General features: G+C 47.4%; 1 protein-coding gene across 1 annotated transcript in view; it reads right to left on the bottom strand.

Annotated features, from left to right (window-relative positions):
* Positions 1-800: 800 nt before the first annotated feature.
* Eva1c (eva-1 homolog C (C. elegans)) overlaps positions 801-17,328 on the bottom strand; it is a 74,915-nt gene continuing 58,387 nt past the window's right edge. The window contains exons 6-9 of the mRNA XM_013027471.1: positions 15,523-15,666; positions 12,300-12,380; positions 10,089-10,178; positions 801-1,318 (exon numbers count right to left, since the gene is read on the bottom strand). Coding sequence (XP_012882925.1) covers positions 942-1,318; positions 10,089-10,178; positions 12,300-12,380; positions 15,523-15,666 — 692 coding nt within the window. The 3' untranslated portion in view covers positions 801-941. The remainder of the gene's footprint in view (positions 1,319-10,088; positions 10,179-12,299; positions 12,381-15,522; positions 15,667-17,328) is intronic.

Consider the following 17,328-nt stretch of genomic DNA (forward strand, 5'->3'; position numbering starts at 1 on the left):
TTTTCCTTTATGCTCAAATTAGGCTCCTCTGCTTTTACTTTGCTTTGGGGGGGCACTATTTGTTTTTGCAGGAGCAATTTTCACAATACCCTCAGCAGATGACACCAATTCAACCCAATGGCCAGGAGTCTGGGACAGAGAGGCTGCTTCTCCTGGTCCACTGAGCTGTGGCATTCATGCATGCAGATTGTTTTAAAAAATTTACTTCTATTATTTTTTTTATGGGGCTTGGGGCGAGGTGCTGAATTCAGGGGCTGCACACTGTCTCTGAGCTTTTTTTTTTTGCTCAAAGCTAACACTCCACCATTTGATCCATAGTCCTGCTAACAGCTTTTTGCTGGTTATTTAGAGATAAAAGTCTCACCGACTGTCCTGCTTTGGCTGGCTTCGAACCGTGATCCTCAGAGCACCGTGATCCTCAGAGCTCAGTCTCCTGAGATCTGTAATCCTAGCTTGGATTATAAGCGCAAGCCCCTGGCATCTGACAAACATATGCAGATTTTAAAAGGTTTGTTTCTGACCTTTCCTTGGATTGTTTTTGGTTGGACTGCACTTGGAAGAATTGTTCAGCTACGGCGAGCCGTTTGTCCCTGCGACTCTGCTTCCGCACCTGTGGGGTGGGTAGCAGCTGTATGAGCTTGGAGTGAGGGTTTAAATGACCTCCACGCAAGCAGCCGGGACAGTGCATCGGAAGTATGGCGGTAACTATGGACAGGACAGGGAACATGTGCACATAAACTCCAAGTAAGGAGAGACCACAAAGACTTCTTCCCTCCTCATTTATTCTGGGATGTGCCGTAAACATCTGGAGAGGCGCCGTGGACAGCCTTCCGCCTCCACCAGTCCTGGGTGACATGACAGATTCTCCTTCATAGAAGGTACAAGGAAATCAAAGCCCAAGGAACGCGAGTGGACGCTCCCCTCTCAGATGCCACTGAGTCTCAGTAGAACTGGCCCATGTGTCTTGGAAGCGAGGTGTCCAGGCCGCTGTTCATCCAGATTTCCTGGATGATTTGCTCCCTGCGCTCGATCCTTTCCGCCAGCTCGGCGGCCTCGATGGAGCTGTAGGCTGGATAGGAAGTTCGACGAAGGCCCGTCAGCTCCCGGGGGAAGTCAGAGTCAGAGGAGTGCTCCTGCTCCTCGTCCTCCTCGCTGTCCTCCTCCGCCTCGTCGCTGCCCAGCACCAGGGGCTCCCTCCCCTGCCGCAGCTCCCGCCAGTCCTTGGCGCAGGACACTCTGATGACCAGCGCACACAGCGTGAGGACCAGGCCCACGCAGACGCTGGACACGAACAGCAAGGCGGCTCTCTCCGGATGAGCTGAGGGAGGAAGAGGACAGGTCAGGAGGTGGAGCGACTGTCCCTCTTTCCCACTCCACATCCTGCCCAGTCCTGGGCAGCATAGGTGGACCAGCCACACCTAATGGATCTCTTCCCCAGAGAGGAACAAGTTTTCGAGAATGGCTGATATCTGGACTCATCTGAGAGGTTACGTGGAAGGGGACTCACGGGTCTCCACTGGGTTTTAAACCAGACCTGCCGTTCACACGTGCCTCAGTTTCTTTTTTTTTTTTTTTTGTCAGTCGTGGGGCTTGAACTCTGGGCCTGGGCGCTGTCCCTCAGCTCTTCAGCTCAAGGCTAGCGCTCTACCACTTGAGCTACAGCGCCACTTCGGTTTTCTGGTTGTTTATTGGAGATAGGAGTCTCACGGTCTCTCCTGCCCGGGCTGGCTTTGAACCGCGATCCTCAGATCTCAGCCTCCTGAGTAGCTAGGATTACAGGCGTGAGCCACCAGCGCCCAGCCGTGCCTCAGTTTCTTATCTGGACAAAGAGCTAGCAATGCCTTGCTGTTATAGAGTCCTTCTGATGAAATGGGCTCATTTCAGAATAGCTCTTAGAGTGCCCACATCCACACAGGCAATCCTGTTCAACTACCACCTATCAGCTGTTAGTAGCAGTGATTAGTTTTTGTATCTAGTATAGGATAGAGCTTAAGTATTTGTGTGGTTTGTGCTACCAAAACTTAATGCCTTTCTTTTTTGGAGCTTAAAAAAATAGCAAGTTCTGGGCTGGGAAGGTGGCTCAGTGGTAGAGTGCTTGCCTTGCATGCATGAGGCCCTGGGTTCGATTCTTCAGCACCACATAAGCAGAAAAAGCTGGAAGTGGCGCTGTGGCTCAAGTGGTAGAGCGCTAACCTTGAGCTGAAGAGCTGAGGGACAGTGCCCAGACCCAGAGTTCAGATCCACAACCGACAAAAAAAAACAAAAAAACAAGTTCCAGTCATTTTTCTAGTCTCCACAAAGATCCTCTAAATATAGTGATAGAAAATTTAAATACAAGCCTGGTACTGGAGGCTCATGCCTGTGATCTTACCTGATCAGGAGGCTGAGATCTGAGCATTGCAGTTCAAAGCCAACTGGGCCAGGAAAGTCTGTGAAACTCTTATCTCCAATTAAGCACCAGAAAACTGGAAGTGGAGCTGTGGCTCAAAGTGATGGAGCACTAGCCTTGAGCAAAAAATGCTCAGAGACAGCACCCAAGCCCAGAGTTCAAGCCCCATGACTGACAATAAAAAAATTAATTACATACTAATACATACTGGGTGCCTTGGGACCTCATATTTACTTAACTTTCACACTAGCCTGGGGCGGGGGGAGGAGAGAGACTTTTATTCTGTCCCTGTTTCTCCTTCATGTCGTGGAGACCCCTTGGGATCTTGGCATCTCCATCCTGGAAGAGAAGGACCCATAAACTCCTTCCTGTTAGGAACCAAGAGGTGACAGACCTCCCACAAATGAGCAGACAAGTCTACTCATTTTAGGCTTGATGGACCATATAGTCTTGGTTGCAAATATCCAGCTCTGCTCTTAGAGTACAAAAGCATTCATTGATGGTGTAGAAAACACAAGGCACTACTGTGTCCCAATAAAACTTTATTCATAAATTTGGTCCCCAGACAATAGTTTGCCAATATCCTAATATAGATGTTCAAGGCCAGACACAGAGGGGAAGCTGCTTCCTGGAGGTTGGTGGCCTGCTCAGGCAAGCCAGGACTAGAACTCAGACCTTGATCAGGGAGCTAGCTCCCAGTGGGGCACACATGGTCCCTAGGACATTTTCCCAGAACACCCTAACTGAACAAAGGCTCCTTAGCCACTCCCTTTATCCTAGCAAATAATGAAGACTTGTCTTCACGGCCACTCAACTTCCCCCGAGGCCCAGGCGGACTTTCAAACACTAGGGCAGTGGAGGAATGCAGTCCACTGAGAGATGAAACTGGGACACCTTAGCTTCTTGGAAGTGGAACCTGCCCAGTCCACTTTCTTCCCGAGCATGCGTTCAAGCCATCAGCCCTCTCTGAATTTTCTCAACTTCAAAGCCCTGACAGCATCATCCCCTCCCTCTCTTGAAGACATCCATGCTCTCTGGATCCCCGCTGAAGCCCAGCCATGTCTACAGTGGTATTGGTAAAATGGTGGAGCTTGCATGGAGTCAAGGTGTATAAAGGATTGCTCAGATAGAGGTACATATGCTTCGGAGGATGGGAAAGGCTCATCGCCCCTCACAGCGGTCACGGACTGGCGATGGAGAGACACTTTGGTACTTGGGGTGAAATTGTTAGTCACATACAAAATATATGTAGACTCCAACCCAACATTTCTCGTTCTCCCCTGCCTGCAGATCAGGCCTCACTGTTGCCTTCTGCTTTGGTTGGGGTTCGAGTCTCCCCCATGGTGTCTTATGTGGAAATGAGATATTAAGTGAGTGAAGCCTACATCGAGCCATGGGTGGAGCCCCCAGTGTAGCTTTGTGAGTAGAAGCAGGAGGGCCTATGCATGCACGTGCACACACACACACACACACACACACACACACACACACATGTCACAGGCTGTCTGTCACTGTGTATACTCTGTATTGCTTGGGACTCTGCCAGCAAGTAGGCCAAACAAAAATCTCTTCCTTTATCATCCACCCAGTCTGTGATGGGCCCCTGGTAGTAGCTAATGGACTGAGACCTCCTCCTTCTCTTCCGTTCCTCTTCCTCCTCCCTCCTCCAGTCCCTTCACACACCAAATCTTTGAGCCTCTCTCCCCTGCAGTCCACCCATTCTGTGGTGCCTGGTACAGAATTTCAAGTGAGCCACCACCCAGCTCCTCCTCCTCCTTGGAAAACAGAACCCTTGAGCCCTGTTGGTAGTGGTGGGCTGCTGTGGATAAGGAAGTGGATCCAGATTGAGAATGGCTAGTTCCAGGAAGAAGGAATTCCAGCCCAGTGCAGCCTCTAGGAACAGTGAGACACCTCTACTGTCCAAGCAGTGGTGCAGTGCGGGCCGGGCAGGGTCAAGTTCAAGTTCAAGGCCTGATTCAGCCACACAACAGACTTGCTATGGTGACTCTTTTCTTGTTTGTGTGTGTGTGTGTGTGTGTCTGTCTGTAGACAGACAGACAGACAGACCCCTGGGGCTTGAACTCAAGATCTGACTCTTAGCTTTTTCACTCAAAGATGGCACTCAACCAATTGAGCTGTAACTCCACTTCCAGCTTTTGGGGGGTTAAGTGGAGATAAGTGTCTCTCAGATTTGTTTTCCCAGGCTGGCCTCTAACCTCGATCCTCAGATCTCAGCCTCCTGAGTAGCTAGGATTACAGATATGAGCCCTGGGCTTCTGGGTCCATTTATTTCCTTTTCAGGATTTTTAGATTAATGGAATTAAATTAGTCATAACCCTTAGGACACAACACATTCTACTGATTGGCCCTTCTTTATTTATTTAATCCCTTTTGTTCTCTGAATATGTTTCCTACAGGGACTGCCAGCCTTGGTGACAGCCTGTGTCTGGGTTGTGTCTCCCAGCCTCCTCCACCAGGGGACTTCTATCACACGGTGGTCACTACTACCTTGCTCACTCGGCTCATGCTCTGCCACTTGAGCTATGACTCCAGTCCCTTTTTTGTCAGTCATGGGGCTTGCACTCTGAGGCCTGGGTGCTGTCCCTCAGTTCTTTAGCTCAGAGCTAGCGCTCTACTACTTGAGCCACAGCACTTCTGGTTTTCTGGTGGCTAACTGGAGATAAGAGTCTCGCTTTCCTGCCTGGGCTGGCTTTGAACTGTGATCCTCAGATCTCAGCCTCCTTAGTAGGAAGGATTACAGGTGTGAGCCACCAGTGCCCAGTGTTCCAGTCCCTTTTATGCACTGGCTATTTTTGAGGAAGGGTCTTGCTGTATACCTCACTGGCCTGGGCGGTGATCCTCTGACTTACGCTACCCTGTGTCGCTGGGGATGACACACACCTGCCACTGTGTCCACTGGCGAAGAGAGAATCTCATGAACTTCTTTTACCCCTATACTGTCTTCAAACTGTGATCCTTCAATCTCTACCTCCAAAGTAGCTGGGATTACAGGCTTGAGGTACTGGGCCCAGCTGTGCTAGACTTTTTACTTACTTATTTTTGGCAGCACTCGGGGCTTTGTGCTCACTAGGCTGGCACTGTACCATTTAATCACACCTCCAGCTCAGCTTTCTGCCAATTAATTGGAGATGAAGTCTCACAGACTTTTCTGCCCAGAGTAGTCAAACTATGATTCTCCAGGTCTCAGCTGAGTAGTTATAATATCAGGCAGGGGTTTACTCGTGCTTGGCTTGCTTTGATTATTTTTTAAATCAATTCTTACATTTTTGCCTGAGCAACCTGAACCATGATCCTCCTTCTAATTACACAACTAGAGTAGGTGGGATGACGGGTGTATACCACCACATTTGGCTAATAATTGGTTAATCTGGGGTATACGGTGGCTACCGCATGACTGGTAGCTTGTATTTTCCCTTTCATAAGGTAACTTTTGGACCTAGTGAATTTATCTGAAAAAATTATAGAAAACGATGAACTCTGCTGCTTCATCTTTTCTGCTAGCAAATGCTCCATAACTTCCTCCCTCACCCCCTTCATTTTCTCCATTTTTTGGGGGGGGGGTCCGGTCGTGGGGCGTGAACTCTGGGCCTGGGCACTGTCCCTCAGCTCTTCAGCTCAAGGCTAGTGCTCTACCTCTTGAGCCACAGTGCCACTTCTGGCTTTTTCTGCTTATGTGGTGCTGAGGAATCGAACCCAGGGCCTCTTGCATTCAAGGCAAGCGCTCTACCACTGAGCCACCTTCCCAGCCCCTCTTCTCCATCTTTTCAAAAGCATACATTTAATCACATCATTGCCTGACTCACAACACAAATAGTCTCCCACTTCTCATCAGCTCAAAGTCGCCACCACAGCCAAGGAAGCTTGCAGCACCCAGCCTGTCACCTTGCCAAATTCAGCTCTGGGCCTGGGCGCTGTCCCTCGGCTCTGCAGTCACAGCTCTGACTCACAGCTCGCTCACACTGCATTTCCATTCTGTGTGGGTGTCCAGGGTTTCCTGCTTTGGCATTCTTGCACATATCCTTCCTTTGGTCTCCCTCCCTCCTTCCCTCCTCTCCCTCCCTTCACTCTTCATCCTTCCCTAGTCTTGGGTGGGGCATCATGGGCGGAAGCACCAGGCCTGGTGTACCGTGGCTGAGCTCCACACCATGGGCTGAGCCTCAAACCCATGGGAATGAGGCTTCCAGTTCACCCAAATCGACAACTTGAAGTCGCGTGGTCCCTGGATGGGGTCCATGGAACTTTAGGGATGAGCTGGCCTAACCCCAGCTGCTGTAGCCCACTCACCCATCCAAAGCTACCATTGGCTGGAATGCTATGCCCAGGCTTTATATCAAAAGCGCTTCATCAGCCAGGCGCTGGTGGCTCACGCCTGTAATCCTAGCTACTCAGGAGGCAGAGATCTGAGGTTCCCAGTCTGAAGCTAGTCCAGTCAGAAAAGCCCATAGAGGGGCTGGGAAGGTGGCTCAGTGGTAGAGCTCTTGCCTTGCGTGCACGAGGCCCTGGGTTCGATTCCTCAGCACCACATAAGCAGAAAAAGCCAGAAGTGGCGCTGTGGCTCAAGTGGTAGAGCGCTAGCCTTGAGCTGAAGAGCTGAGGGACAGCGCCCAGGCCCAGAGTTCAAGCCCATAACTGGACCCAAACAAAAAAGAAAAAAAAAAAAGAAAAGCCCATGGACTTTGATCTCCAATTAACCACCAAAAGGCCCAAAGTGGATCTGTGGCTCAAAGGGTAGAGCACCAGCCTTGAGCAAAAAGGCTCAGAGATGACAGACACTCAGGCTTCAAGTCCAGGACTGGCACTGACACATACACATGCACACACACATTCACTTCCTCGATCTTCTGGAACCTGTTGGACCCCTTTAGGTGCTTGTGACCCCTTTTCTATTACATACTCTGAAAAGATCAAGCTATTCTTCTTGCTGGGGCTGAATAGAAACTTCTTGCTATATTTTATTATTATTATTCCAAACTTCGCCTCTAAATTTAGTTCATCATCACAGACTAAGACCATGAACTGCTTTCTCCTTATCATCCTCAGCGCACTCTTGAGAGCCTTTAAGGCCCCTTTGGCTCTTTAGATCCTGGGCTGCGGCCAGGACAAACTCTGGCTCAAATCTGCTTGTGTCCAGATCAGGCACCAGGAGCTATGGCTTGGGTCCTGCTTCCGGGGGCCTTGCCACCATCAAGAGGAGCCCGACAGCAAGCAGCCTGGCTGCTCCTAATGAGGGAAATACAAAGTGTCCCCAGCCTGGTGTGACAGCACGCAGGCAGGTGACAGTAACTTCCTGTAATGTCTGTCCTGCCCAGCGGGGGATGGCATCACTGTGACTTTGGGAGTGGGATTAAACTTTCCATCATGGTTTGTCTGCTACTCTAGGGTTGCTTTTAGGTGACACAGCACCTGCCAGCTCGGGAGACATATTGGGCCACAAAAGGTATGAGGGCAAATACACCACCAGATGCCAATTAAACACTAATTAGAGGGGCGGGAGGGGGTCACACTTAGAGGCCTGACTGTCTCAATAAATATGTCCCTTAAACACAATCTTCCAGGGAGCAGTGGCTCATGCTGAGCCGGCTAGCGCATTGCCTTCCTAAAATGCACACCTGCTCACGCACACACTCACATGGACACAATCACATATGCACACACAGATGCGTATACGCATTCCCTTCCCTAGGCTGGGAAAAACCCACCTAACAGATCCCTGAGGAGGAGCCGCCACAGCACCTTCTTATGTCTGTTCTACCAACTGTCCTGCTCCCCGGCACCAGGCCCTGGCTTCCTGTCCACTGTCCCCACGGATACGGGACCACACCAACGTGGGAACGCCCTTCAGGGCTCCCTCAGTCATTTGGCTGGTCTGGATTAGAACCTGGACTAGTCATGCTTTTGGTTCCCAGCTGCTCCCACTTGTGGCTTCTCTCCAGATCACACCCCACAACGGAGCCGAGACTGGTCACCTCTGTCTGGCAGCGACAAGGATGGCATTCAGCAGTCTGGTGCTTGCTGCTGATCCACTGACTGCTTAGGTTGGATTGACTTGTTCTGTCTGACACCACTGCAAGTGACATCGCTGCTTCTCCCTGTTATTACTTCTGTCTGCAGGAACCTCAGGGTTCTCTCTCTCCAAGGGGCTCTGCAGGGATTTTGAAAATATGGGACTCTCTCTCTCTTTCTTTTGTCAGTTGTGGGGCTTGAACTCAGGACCTGGGCACTGTCTCTGAGCCCCTCTGTGCTCAAGCTTAGTGTTCTACCACTTGAGCCACAGCGCCACTTCCAGTTTTTGAGCGATTAATTGGAGATAAGTCTCATGAGGAGTTTTCGGCCTGGCTGGCTTTCCACCGGGATTCTCAGATCTCAGCCTCCTGAGTAGTTAGGATTACAGGTGTGAGCCACCGACACCTTTACTTCTTAACCTTGACATTTATCAGGAACAGCAAAACATACAAATGCGAGCATGGTTATAAAACAACAATGAAACCAAAATCAAACAGCACATGACAAACTCACAGGAGAAATACTGATGTGGAAATGGTTCAACCACAGAGTGACAGGGCAAAACTCGGTGTCCTAGATTGAGACATTCTCTTAAGACTTTATTTCCCTCTGAGGAAGGCTTATCCAGGTGGCCACAGCTCCCTTAAGCCTTAAGTAATACTGTTACTTATTATGTTACTGTGTTTTTCATCAAAGGTCCCTGGGAAGTTTTCATCTCTGTATGAGAGTCCCTCTGAAGGGCTATATGGAAGAGTTTGGTCCTCAAGGTGGCAGTATTGGGAGATGCTGTTTACCTTCAAGAGGTGGGGCTTTGCGGGAGGTCTTTAGGTCATTGGGGACATGCTTTTGAGGGGAATTGTGTATGGGACCCTGGTGTGCTCTCTGCCTTGGTTTAAAATGTGACTGGCTGTGTGACAGGTGCATCTGCCATGATATGCCACTTGAGACTTAATACAATGGGGACTTAAACCTCAGGAACCAAGAGCTCCTCTGTCAGGTCTATAAGTGGCAGTGATGGGAAGCTAACACAGCCCTGAGCAGGCAGGCCAGCGGGCGCTGTTGAAACTTGCAGTCAACATTCCAAAGGTACAACATGTGTTGGCATAGTCAGAAAAGGAGGCAAGGAAAAATTGTTGCCTGCTCCCTGAAGAGGACCTGCAGCACGGCAAGGCCCAATGCCAGCCTTCGTCTGCCAGTTCAGGAAGGTGGAGCCTGATCCTTGCAGGGAAGGTTAACAAGGAAAACCTTGGCAACCATGAGAAGGAACACTTGTGACTGTGACTCTGGCTTCTTGGAGGAGAGGGTGTGACAACCCGTTTTGTGTACTAAGTAATCTGGTTTCTTTTCCTTAAACGAGGGGTAAACTATAATCACACGTCCTTCTGAAAATCTGGACCTGGGAAATGCATTCCTACTTGCCAAGGGGATGAAAATACCTGTGGAGCTCAACCTTAAGTAGTGTGGTATTAGGCCTGTGGGTTTCTTCCTGGTTGCCAGGTTGCAGATACACTTGAATTCAGTCTCCTGTGTGTCTGTATCTTGTGTTTCTGGGATGCTTCAGTTGGCAGGTCAAGCCAAAGATCATTTTTCTTTAGCTATCTGAGTGTTGCAATTGAATGGGTGTACTTGTTAGTGATACATTAGTACTCCAGGAAACTTCGATTTATTGACCTACCTCTAATGTAAGCAAATGCTGCCAAAGAGTTGCTAACAATAACTCCATCTTTCGGCAGAACCCTCGATCCACTGGGGTTAAAGTTGATATCTATTTCATTAAAAAAAAAAAAGCAAAATCAATTCATCAGCATTGTTCACAGTGTGCCCAATCGAAACACCCTCTGTTCCCTTCCCTGACTGCCACAATAATTAAAAGTCATGGCCATGAAACACATGGGTTTCTGACTAAATCACCGAAGACTAAGCCAGGAAGAGCGCTTCATAAGCAGTCCCTACAAACTGAATGATAAGAAGGATTAGAAATATTTCAAGTCTTGGGCTGGGAAGGTGGCTCAGTGGTAGAGTGCTTGTCTTGCATGCATGAGGCCCTGGGTTCGATTCCTCAGCACCACATAAGCAGAAAAAGCTGGAAGTGGCGCTGTGGCTCAAGTGGTAGAACGCTAGCCTTGAGCTGAAGAGCTGAGGGACAGCGCCCAGGCCCAGAGTTCAGGCCCCACAGCCAAAAAAAAAAATTTTTTTTTTCAAGTCTTGACTCCAACTTCAGGTGGGCCTAACTGTCCCATCCCAGAGCCAGGGGCGTTTGTCTGTCCTCTCAGAGGCTTGGGAAATAGTATCTCACTTTGCTACAGAGCTGATGTCAGTTCTGTGAGCGAGAGATGAGACAGATCTTGGGTTATGGAGTGGGGCTGCGTATGTCTGCTTTGTGAATATGATGAAAAAAATGATCTAGTGTCTAATGCTGGTAACCTGTCTGGATGGAGCATAGCAATGGCGCTAGGCAGGCTAGGGGCTGGGGACTCCTAAGAATGTCAGGGCTGACGTCTCTTGGGAACATGTCACAGAGCTCTCAGGCCCTGACTACAGGGGGACCAGAATATTCAGGGGCTCATGTGGGAGCCCAGTCAGAAAGAGAAGTGAGACTGAGTCACAGGGCCTGGTAGAAAGCCAGGGTTATTCTGTAGGTCTCTCTAAGCGTTGGACTGGAGATGATTTCTATTTTTCGCTGTTTTCCTGTGGTTTTTGTATCAACTCTATATATGTAAAGTATGGAATCAGCGCTCTGAATCTCAGGGTTGCACATCTGTTGGTTCAATCAGCTATAGATCAAAAATTCTGAGAAAAAGAATGTGCTGTATTGAACATGTACAGACTTGTCTCTGTGCTGTCATTCCCTAAACAATACATGTGAAGGCTACGGTACACATGACATTGGACTGGGGCTTATAAGCCTCCTAGGGATAATCTCTAAGTATACAGAAATACATGTGTGGGCTTTGTGCAAATCTTATACCATTTAATAAAAGGAACTTGAGCATCAAATGAATTTAGTATGTGTGGGGGGTCTGGAGCCATTCTCCCACAGACACAGAGGGATTGCTTTACTTAAATTGTATAATGTGCGGGCAGACTTCATAAATATAATGAAAGTAACACAAGATGAAGCTCTTACTACCCACAGCTTACCATCTTAAGTGATCTGTTGGGTCTCTACATTTTCTATCAGAAGCTCCATGGAGCTGAATTTCCATTTTAGATCTGAGAAGAAAGTCAACATGGCCATTCCTTCCCCTTCTATTTATGATAGTCAGGCGGAACTGACTGGAAGCGGCACCACATGCAGGGGCTCTGGTCCACACAGGTTACTGCCAGGATCATCTCTGCAACAAGCTCCCTGTACGGCCCAGGATCCCAATTTATTACTGAGCAGATCTCTTGTTGAGACTGGTGTTTTGCTTTTAACAAGTGAAAGAAGAATGGCGAGTGAATTTATTCTGCTTAGGATTCTTTTTCTTTTGGTGCTAGTACTGGGGTTTGAACTCAGGGCATCGCTTCACCTGCCTTTTTTTCTCCCTCAGGACTGGTGCTTTACCACTTGAACCACACTTTTACTTCTGGCTTTTTGCTGGTTACTTAGAAATAAAAGTCTCACAGACTTTCCTGCCCATAATAATTTCAAACTATAGTCTTCAGAGCTCAGCCTTCTGCATAGCTAGATTACAGGTATGGTAAGTCACCAGTGCCCAGCTCAAGACAAAACACTGGCCACCCGCTGCAATCACTGGAAGCTTTGGCACTATCCTTACCAGATCACGCCCCTCAAACACACCTCCTGGCCTCCCTTTTCATCCCTCCCAGCGTGTGCCGACAGCAGTCAGGGGACATTCACCTTTACTAAAGAGGAATGCTGCTATTAAGCCATAACAATTACCATATTCGCCATCTTTCTGCTTCAAAGAAGGATGTAGATTAGCAATGGCTGGATCAATTGCTCGGAGGATGTGCTTGGGAACTAAAAATCAAAAAGAAATATTTTAAATACATACTTTAAAATGTTGTTATAGGGGCTGGGAAGATGGCTCAGTGGTAGAGCGCTTGTCTTGCATGCCTGAGGCCCTGGGTTTGATTCCTCAGCACCACATAAGCAAAAAGAAAAAAGCCGGAAGTGGCGCTGTGGCTCAAGTGGTAGAGCGCTAGCCTTGAGCTGAAGAGCTGAGGGACAGCACCCAAGCCCAGAGTTCAGGCCCCACGACCAGACCCAAAAAAAAAAAATTTTTGTCATAGTTCATGTATGTTGGCAGCGCAATGTAAATATTATTAGAAAGCATGTTTTACCATTTATTCATATTGCTTACTGGTCATCAGCCACCCGCCCCCCCGCACATACCCCAATAATTCATGGCCATTAGCAAACGACCAAGAAATTTTAGGCCCTTTTTTTTTTTTTTTGTCAATCATGGGGCTTGAACTCTGGGCCTGGGCTCTCTGTCCCTCAGCTTTTCAGCTCAAGGCGAGCGCTCTACCAATTGAGCCACTGCTCTACTTCTGGTTTTCTGAGTGGCTTATTGGAGATAAGAGTCTCACAGACAATGATACATGTGAAAGGGCAGCTCTCAAAATTTACCAATGTCAACATGTGGGAGAATCCAATCAAAAAAAGACAATTTTAGCTTCTCACAGTCCCTCCTACCATGCTGTGTCATGGGCGTTTCTACTGTATTGTTTAGGGGAAAGTCTGTACATGTCCTGAGGAGCCAGGCACAAAAGATGACTGCATGATTCCATTTGTACAAATATCCAAGAGAGGTAAATCTAGAGAAAGCAATTGTATCAGTGGTTCCCTGGGATCAGAGGTAGGAGTAAAAATGGGTGCAAGTAACTTTGAGGGGGTCAAGGAAATGTTTTCAAACTGGAGTGTGGTAATGGTCACGTAGCCCTAAGTTTACCTCAAACCAGTAAAATTTGCTGACCTACAATGGGTGACATTAAGGTATAGAAAGAACACAGCGATAAAGCTGCATGAACGTGGGACATGAGCTTCCTGAGCCACAGTAAGCAAATGACCATGACCCACTCCAAACCACCTCTGATCCCTTCCCAGCTCCTCCTCTGCCTCCCTCCGGAGCTCTCTGCCTCTTCCATAATATACCTAGAAAATTCTAGCAGTGAGATGCTAACAGGATGCACTAAATGTGAGGAAAGAGGACAGATGCGAGGCAGACAGGTGGGAGTCGTGGCAGTGGTGAACGTTTCTGCCGCACTGACCCTAAGAGCAAGCGATTGATTGTCAAGATCCGCAGGCAGAGCAGTGGACAAAAGATCACAACGAAAACAGGGCAAAGCACGAGTTCCGAAGGCCAAGCGCTGCCTGCTGCAGGCTGACAGGAAAACTGCAGTTTAATTTTTTTTTTAATTATTTTTGTTAGAACAGGAGCTTGAACTCAAATCCTCATGCTATTGCTGGACTTTTTCACTCAAAGGCTGGCACTCTACCATTTGAGCCACACCTCCACTTCTGGATTTTGGTTGTTAATTGGAATTAGAAGTCTCATGGACTTTCCTGTCTGGGGCTGGCTTTGAACAGTGATCCTCAGATCTCAGCCTCACTGAATAGCTAGGATTACAGGTGTGAGCTACCAGTGCCTGGCAGAAACTTCAGCCTGGTTGAAATCTGGGAGAATCGATGACAGGAAGCAGACAGGAAGCTAACACAAATGGTACACAACACACAGCCCTGCTTTAGAAAAGCTCCTAAGGCATCTCTACAGCAAGAAAACCTCATTTGTATCCCAAGTGCTGAGTGAAAGCCAGAAATGTCCCAGGATTTCCAACCAGACACCATTCCTAAACTGTGACCCCTTTGTCCAGGAGGCCCACGTGGCCTTGGTGCCAGGTGAAGATGCCTGAGGAATATGCCCTGGATGCTAAGGACCACTGGTCTTAGCAGCATGACCGTGCCAGAGACTGGAGCTGCGGCAGACATGAAACGTTCCCTATTAGATCACTTCTTCTTTCTGGGTCCCAAGAACAATGTCCCTGGTTACCTGGCCACAGCAAACCCTGGACGTATCATCTCTCTCTGCCAAGACTGCGACTTCTCTCTCACCGCACTTGCACAATTCTAGGCATATATTAAAAACCCTGTTTTGTGTATTTCAATGGGCAAATTGTATGGCCTGTGAACTATATCTCAATAAAATCTGTAACAAAGAAGACTAGAGAGATAGCCAGAAGAGAAAAGGTATCATGTTCTCTAGAGTTCCTTGCTTTCTTTTGCTTTTGTACTCATTAAAACACAACAAGGCAATGTAATCCATCGCACCTTGCAAAAGAAAAAATAATTAACCACTTATTTCTCATTTGCTTTTTTTTTTTTTGTAACTAGGGCTTGAACTCAGTACCAAGGTGTTCTCGCTTAGCTTTTTCTGCTCAGGGTTGGCACTCTACCTCTTGAGCCACACTTCCACTTCTGGTTTTTTGTTTTTTGGGTTTTTTTTGCTGGTTAATTGGAGATATGAGTCTCATGGGCTTTCTTTCCCTTGCTGGCACCAAACCTTGATCCTCACATCTCAGCCTCCAGAGTAGCTAAGATCACAGACATGAGTCACGAATGCTGGGCTCACTCGTCTGCTTTTAAGTAGCTTTAAGAAATTAAAATCGAAACAAAGACACTGGAAGAACAAAGTAGTTCTGTCATGTAGACATTTTTAATTGTCCTGTAGGTATGCAGATAAAATAGCTGTTGGCAGCAGAGCTAGCTAGTTGTTTTGGGCCCACAAATGGTGCTGGAAGGTTAAATTGGAGCCAAACAATACGACTGTGAACTTGCATGACTCGCCAATAAATTTCAGAGCTTCCTAAGAGCCCAGATTAAAATCACCGGTTCTCAGACAACTCAACTGTATCCCTATTTGCTTGCTCTAGCCCCGCCCTCCACACGCACTGCCAATCTGATTGCTTGAAGCACACACTCTTAAAACAAATTTTGACCAGAGAAAATTCTGTTGTTTATCTGATATGAATGTCCTAAACAAGGAAAAAGGGACAGCAAAGGGAGACAGGAGGGCCTAGGCTGGGGAGGAACCAGGGGAGCAGAATGCACCCCCAGAGAGGCTGTGTCTTTATGAGCTTATTGCAGGTTTATTTGTTCTTACCGCATGCATAGGTAACGGTGAGGTATCTCTTCACTCCTGGCAGACAGGGGCTTCCAAAGTGGTCATTGTTGACCAGGATTGTGCACCTCTGCTTACCGTAGCACCTTCTGGATAGGACTTGCAGAGCCGAATAAGACAAGCAGTCTGGAAGGAGAGAATAAGAACTTCGGGCTCTGTTCAATGCTTGGCCTCCAGTTACCTTATGGAACTCCTTAGAAATAAAGACACTGACATGCATTTCAAGTCAAGCCAAGCTAGTTCCTCTGTTTTATCTTCCATTTCATTGGAGCACCCAGGATGGAAGCACCTGCTTCGTGCGCATGCCCACAAATCCTGAGCGTGGCTCCAGGCTCTGTGGCTGTCAGCTTGAAAATCTGATATATTTTTGATTCAAGGGCTCAGAGTTTTGCTTTGCAACTTAGGTGACTTCTCTACATACAGAACAAAAAAAAAAATAATGTGGAGAACACGGAATAAAATTCCTCTCGTTTTTATTTCAATGAACATTTTAACTAACCACTGGTTGAAGTATTGGCTTGTAAGGCTCGGTCCACGTCACATGAACATGACAGCCCTGTGAGGAGCTACCTCCTCTTATTCATCATCTAATTTCTAGTGTTTGGGCACTTTAATACCCGAATAAATAACTTGGGAATGAATGAGTGAATGAATGAAATCAATCACTAAACAGTGCAGGTAGGAAAGTCTGTGACAGTCTTACCTCTAATTAACCCCCCCCAAAAAATGGAACCTATATATAATGGAATTTTACATATCCATTAGAAACAATAAAATTATGGCATTTGCTGGGATAGAAATGGATAGAACTAGAAGAAATCATAGTAAGTGAGAGAAGCCAAGCTCATAGAGACAAATGACGAATGTTCTCTCTGATATGCAGAAATTAGATCTAAAATATGCTAGAATATGAGTAATTATACAGGATTCTAGATACACACAGTGAGACTAAAAGCGGATACTACATGCCTCTTTAATTTATATAAAATAAAAAATGTCGAGGGCTGGGAAGGTGGCTCAGTGGTAGAGTGCTTGTCTTGCATGCATGAGGCCCTGGGTTCGATGCCTCAGCACCACATAAACAGAAAAAGCTGGAAGTGGCATTGTGGCTCAAGTGGTAGAGTGCTAGCCTTGAGCTAAAGAGCTGAGGGACAGCGCCCAGGCCCAGAGTTCAGGCCCCACTACCAGACCCAAAAAAAAAAAAAAGTCGAAATGAACTAAAAAAAAAAAAGCTGGAAGTGGAGCTGTAGTTCAAGTGGTAGTGTATTAGTTTGAGCCAAAAAAAAAAAAACCCCAAACCCTCAAGGATAGCACCCACGTCGGGAGTTCAAGTCCCAGGAGCAATGTGCACATGCACGCGCACACACACACACACACACACACACACACACACACACAAAGAAATGAACCACTAAACACAAGGCCATGTTTTCAGCATCTTGATACAATGCCATGATAATTAGTATTATTGGTGGCATCCAAAAAAAGAAATTTACTCATTATCTGACTTCTGGAATGGCAACCCCTCTGTACAACACTTTAATGCTAACAATAAAATTACATTAAAAAATTAGTATTATTTGGAACAAGTATTACTATGGTGAGATGTCCCCACAAAAGTCCACGTGTTAGGAACGCAACCCTTAACGTCATGTTATTATTATTGGGAAGCAATTGAGATTAGATAAGATCACAAGGGTGGGGCCTCAGGATGAAGCTGAAGTCTTTAAATAAAAGGAAGAGAAGCAAGTTATCCTCTAGCTCTGCCTCACCCCAGGGTGCTGGTAT

This window comes from Dipodomys ordii, unplaced genomic scaffold (genome assembly GCF_000151885.1).
Source record: "Dipodomys ordii isolate 6190 unplaced genomic scaffold, Dord_2.0 Scaffold104, whole genome shotgun sequence".
Lineage (NCBI taxonomy): Eukaryota > Metazoa > Chordata > Mammalia > Rodentia > Heteromyidae > Dipodomys > Dipodomys ordii.